Source organism: Sceloporus undulatus, chromosome 1 (assembly GCF_019175285.1).
Source record: "Sceloporus undulatus isolate JIND9_A2432 ecotype Alabama chromosome 1, SceUnd_v1.1, whole genome shotgun sequence".
Classification (NCBI taxonomy): domain Eukaryota; kingdom Metazoa; phylum Chordata; class Lepidosauria; order Squamata; family Phrynosomatidae; genus Sceloporus; species Sceloporus undulatus.
The window spans coordinates 2,303,365-2,308,990 of record NC_056522.1 but is presented as its reverse complement, the minus strand read 5'-3'; the positions used below and the strand labels follow the sequence as shown (position 1 = coordinate 2,308,990).

Here is a 5,626-nt window from a genome sequence, read left to right as displayed (position 1 = left end):
ATCTATCTATCTATCTATCTATCTATCTATCTATCTATCTATCTATCTATCTTAAAAATTGGAGTGTTCAAAGACAAAGGCTATATATATACAGTGCCCATGGGGGCCAAAGTCCCATCATTCCCACTCCTGCAGTATTGTATAGTGGTTAGAGTGTTGTACAGTATTGATATTTGAGAAGACCAGTAACTCGTCTTCCCAAAGGAAATCATTTCTAGGGAAAGTCATGTCAATGATCTTGAACCAGTAAACCTTAGCTTTCTCTAAGCTTGACCTATCTATCTCACAGGGCTGTTGTGAGGATAAAATGGGAGAACAGAAGAGAGGCATGTATGCTTCCTTAGACCTAACTGGAAGAAAGGCAGAATGTAAATGAACCTAATAAACAGGTCAGCCACAAAACCCAAAAAGGATGCAGTAGAATCAAGTCAAGGTTGAGGGCTACCACTACCAGCAAATCACCCAATTTTATTGCAGGGTGAAATGTATTTGACCCAGAGGACTCCACTGTGTCAGGAGGGTGATAAATCTGCTCCGGACGGTTTTCTAAACTCTAAAGGAACTAGCCAATGTGTTGAGCCCAATTTTAGCACAAGGACTCAACTCCTTGGATAACTCCTCTAAAAGTCAGATTAAAACCCAGAGCAGATTCAGTGCCCCACTGATGTGGCAGCCACTGTACCAAAAAGGCTTCACTGTGGGGGGACTTAGGAGCGATTGAGATGGCAACCAGCCAAAAGGAAGAGGACAAGACCAAATTCCCAGTTTCCCTTTTCGGGGGGGAAATCATTCCGGATGACTTTGCTTGAGTTTCAAGGAATTCCCTCCATGATCCAGTTAGATATTTGGGCAAACCCAAAGGACTTGGCTGATGGCTGGGGCAGGCAGGGGGGCTTCCCTTGGGCTATTCATCATGAGGCCGGATTGCTCAAGGAATCCAGAGGTCTGGACATTGCTTCAGTATCCATGAAAGGATCCATTCCATGTATTAGTTAGTAGTGTGTGCCAACCACATGTGCCTGACCTACCTCACCGAGGGACAGGGGGTCTCTTGTGAACGTAAAGAGAAGAATTGTGTAGGTTGCTTTGACCACCATTACCTCCTATTGTAATAAATAAGTTCAATGAAATCCAGTTCTTGTTTGCATCTTTATGTGTCAGATTTTCTGGGGAAGGTGCTGGTGATGGTACGGAGCAGATGACTGTTTCTAAAGCCCAGGGAGTGTCATGGAAATGCGCAATGCACTGCCTTGCTGGTTGTTTCCCAGCACCAGCCTTCTGGGAACTGAGTGGGACCTAGGAAGAGTCTATTCTGTCCTGGAAAATTTCCAGTTCTCATAGAGAGGGGTGGATCCGGGTTATTCAAAGCACTGTATCTCCCTTTATGAGCTTTATGAGTTTGGAGAGGCCTTCTTCTCTGTCCCATCACCTTCTCAGGCATCTTTGTTGGGAACAAGAGAGACAATGGGGCCTTCTTGGTGGCTGCTTCCTCTCCCTTCCCCTTTGAAGGATATCATTTCCCTAGATGAGCTTGCCCAGGCTCTAAGATCTGGAGAGAAGGTTAAGAGATGATATGATAGCCCTGTTTAAACATTTGAAGGGATGTCATATTGAGGAGGGAACAAGCTTGTTTTCTGCTGCTCCAGAGAATAAGACCCAGAGCAGTGGATGCAAACTACAGGAAAAGAGATTCCAGCTCAACATTTTGACCATAAGAGCTATTGGACAATAGAAGATACTGCCTTGGAGATTGTGGTGGAGTCTCCTTCCTTGGAGGTCTTTAAACAGAAGCTGGATGGCCATCTGTCAATGGGGATGCTTTGATTTTGAGTTCCTGCATGGCAGAATGGGGTTGCACTGAATGACCCTTGGGGTCTCTTCAAACTCTATGATTCTAAGATCTATGATTCTTTGATGCTGAGCCAAGTCTTGACCACTGCTAAAACCCTCTGAAATTGCTACCTCCTTTTACATTGTTAGTTCTTGTATGCATGTGTGAGTGAGTGTCTTGTGTGAAAGTTGGTTTTCCCTTGCTGTTTGCTGTCTGGAATTCTTGGTTTGGAACCATTATCCCTAGACTAGAATCCCAGGGTTTAAGATTTACCAGAGCCCTCCCACTGCTTCCTATTGAGCTAAATCAAATGAATACAATTGCAGGTGCCCTCTTGGGACCCCAGCATTTTGGGTAGCATGTGAAATAGAAACCAAGGTGCATCAGGAAGGGTGCATACAATCCACAATCAGTTTCTTTTTCTTCCCTATTGTGGCTCTCAGGACCTACTATGGAGGATGCAGAGGCTCAATGTGGAATATGGCGTATTGCACAATGAGCTGTCAGCCATGTGTGTGCACTAGCAATCCACCTATGTTGCATTGATGTGGCATCCAGTATAAGGATTGTGGAGCATAACGGTAATGCATTTGTAATGCAAGTGGAACATAACTGGACTGGTCATAAGCTTGGAGGGGATGGTTGGAAATTCAATTCACTTGGTCTTTTCTCGGAGTCACCTTTTATTCCTATGTCCCCTGTTAAATTATACATAGTCTGCTATGCTACTTGGATCCTTCCTTAACAATCTGGTGCAGAAGCTGGTGCTGGTGGTAGTGCTGGAAACGTGATCTTGAGCCTTGGTACTTGCAAGTCGTTGGGATGTTGCATCTTGCCATCTCTCTGCCCTTCCTCAGAAGGAGATCCTAAAAGAGCTGGAAGAAGAGATCAATTAGATTCCTGGGCTGAATCTCCCACTTCCCTTTTTACCCATATCTATCCCTCCTTGGATCGGTGCTTCTCAAACAGTCCTGCCCTAGCCACTGTTTCTTTATTTATCTACAGCAGGGGAGGGGAAAGTGCAGTCTATGGGGCATATATACCTCCCAGGCCCATATTCCACTGTCAAGCAGCCCTTACTGTCAGGAGGTTCCTCCTAATGTTCAGGTGGAATGTCTTTTCCTGGAACTTGCATCCATTGCTCCATTGCGTCCTGTTCTCTGAAGCAGCAGAAACAAGTTAGCTCCCTCCTCAATATGACATCCCTTCAAATACTTAAAGAGGGCTATCATATCACCCCTTAACTTTCTCTTCTCCAAACTAAACATCTCCAGCTCCCTAAGTATCTCCTCATAGGGCTTCATGGTTTCCAGACCCTTCACCATTTTAGTCGCCCTCCTTTGAACACATGGCTCCAGTTTCTCAGCATCCTTTTTGAATTGTGGTGCCCAGAACTGGACACAATATTCCAGGTGGGGCCTGACCAGAGCAGAATAGAGTGGGGCTATTACTTCCCTTGATCTAGACCCTATACTTCTATTGATGCATCCTAAAATCACATTGGCCTTGTTAGCTGCCACATCGCACTGTTGACTCATGTTCAACTTGTGGTCCACTTGGGCTCCCAGATCCCTTTCACATGTAGTTTCATTCAGCCAGGTGTCCCCCATAATCCTATATCTGTGCATTTTATTTTTCCGCCCTAAGTGCAGTACCTTACATTTCTCTGTGTTGAATTTCATTTTGTTAGCTTTGACCCAGCTTTCCAATCTATTCAGGTCATTTTGAATGTTGATCCTGTCCTCTGGAGTATTAGCTATTCCTCCTAATTTGGTGTCATCTGCAAATTTGATAAGTATGCACCCAATTCTGTCATCCAGGTCATTGATAAAGATGTTGAATAACACTGGGCCCAGGACAGAGCCCCACTGGACACCCCACTGGTCACTTCCCTCCAGGATGAAAATGAGCCATTGCTGAACATCCTTTGGCTTCGGTCAGTCAACCAATTACAAATCCACGTAACAGTTGCCTTGTCTAGCCCACATTTTACATGTTTGTTTGCAAGAGTGACAAGAGTTGTGACGATCAACTGCTCTGCTCAGGTCTTGCATACTTCCGACAGTCGCTTTGGCTTCCTTTGCTGAACCAAACCACCTGGGGGCAAAGGGCAGAAGCAAGGGCAACCCTAACCCTTGGAAAGTCCCATGGGCAACTCTGAACCACAATCTACCGCAAGAGGTACAGTAACTGCAAAATCCAGATCCTTTGCCAAGGGGAACTGCCAGCATGGGCAGAGATTGTGGGGTGGCAGATCCCACCAGGATCTAAATTTCCATGGAAATACTGTGGGTTTGGTAAGATGGTGCAGGAGTATGGATGCCAGAGCCAAACACTGGGCATGTTATTGTTACTGGGCAAAGCAAGCAAAATCCAACTGTGCTCAAAGAGATTAAGAGAACAAACATCTAGTTCTTACTGTAAGAAGTCTGGAGACTTTGTCATGGCATGCTCAAACTCAGCCAGAGACAGCATCCCGTCGTTGTCCAAGTCAGCTTCCTCCAGAATCTACTCGCAACGCAGAAGAATATGTTACAAGTCAGCAACAACACATAGACACATATTGTGGTGACTGGTGGCTTCCATCTCAGTGAGGCAGTGCACTCACTCCAGAGTTGGAATCCTGTTGCGGTCGTAACAATTTGCATTATTATTATTTTTTTGTCTGATGCAGAAATTTCTTTCCAGGGTTACAGAATCAAAGTTGCACATATGGCAGAATTGCACATGCAAATGTGCACTGGGTGTGCACCGCAGCACTGTGTGAACTGCACACAGACATGGCTTGTGCATCCAGTTGCACATCTGGAGTTGGGATTCAGTTTAGCAAAGCTACCATTCAGCCAGGGGTTCACTTAGGAAGTGTGGGGTTTCAGGCTGCACCAGGTGGCACTCTAAAAGGGTGAATCATAGAATCCTAGAGTTGGAAGACACCGCAAAGGCCATCCAGTCCAACCCTATTCTGCCATGCAGGAACTCTCAATCAAAGCACCCTGTCAGATGTCCATCCAGCCTCTGTTTAAAGACCTCCAAAGATGGAGACTCCACTGCACTCCGAGAAAGGAGTGTGTTCCACTGTTGAACAGCCCTTACTCTCAAGAAGTTCCTCCTAATGTTGAGCTGGAATCTCTTTTCCTGGAGCTTCCATCCATTGTTCTGGGTTCTGTTCTCTGGAGCAGCAGAAAACAAGCTTGTTCCCTCCTCAATATGACATCCCTTCAAATATTTAAACAGGGCTGTCATATCACCTCTTAACCTTTTCTTCTCCAGGCTAAATATCCCAAGCTCCCTAAGTCTTTCCTCATAAGGCAGAGGTGTACAACTTGCGGCCCACCAAAGGATTTCTGGAGTCCTGGGGCCAAATAGTCAGGAGGAGTTTAAATATTTGAAGGGATGTCATATTGAAGAGGGAGCAAGCTTGTTTTCTGCTGCTCCAGAGAACAGGACCCGGAGCAATGGATGCAAGCTGCAGAAAAAGAGATTCCACCTCAACATTAGGAGGAACTTCCTGAGAGTAAGGGCTGTTCGACAGTGGAATGCACTCCTTCCTCGGAGGGTGATAGAGTCTCCTTCCTTGGAGGTCTTTAAACAGAGGCTGGATGGCCATCTGTCAGGGATGCTTTGATTTGGATTTCCTGCATGGTAGAAGGGGGTTGGACTGGATCAGGGCCCTAGTGGTCTCTTCCAACTCTATGATTCTATGATTCTATGAGGAGGGTGTCCCGGCTCCCAGAGTCCTCCCGATCGCATGGGGCTTTGGAGGATGGGAGCAAGGGACTCTTCCCCCCCCCCCCC

At 46.0% G+C, this 5,626-nt stretch overlaps 1 protein-coding gene across 1 annotated transcript in view; it reads right to left on the bottom strand.

Moving 5' to 3' along the window:
- Positions 1-2,537: 2,537 nt before the first annotated feature.
- The window catches only part of CIB4 (calcium and integrin binding family member 4), an 18,891-nt gene continuing 15,802 nt past the window's right edge, over positions 2,538-5,626 (bottom strand). The window contains exons 6-7 of the mRNA XM_042446719.1: positions 4,251-4,339; positions 2,538-2,706 (exon numbers count right to left, since the gene is read on the bottom strand). Coding sequence (XP_042302653.1) covers positions 2,685-2,706; positions 4,251-4,339 — 111 coding nt within the window. The 3' untranslated portion in view covers positions 2,538-2,684. The remainder of the gene's footprint in view (positions 2,707-4,250; positions 4,340-5,626) is intronic.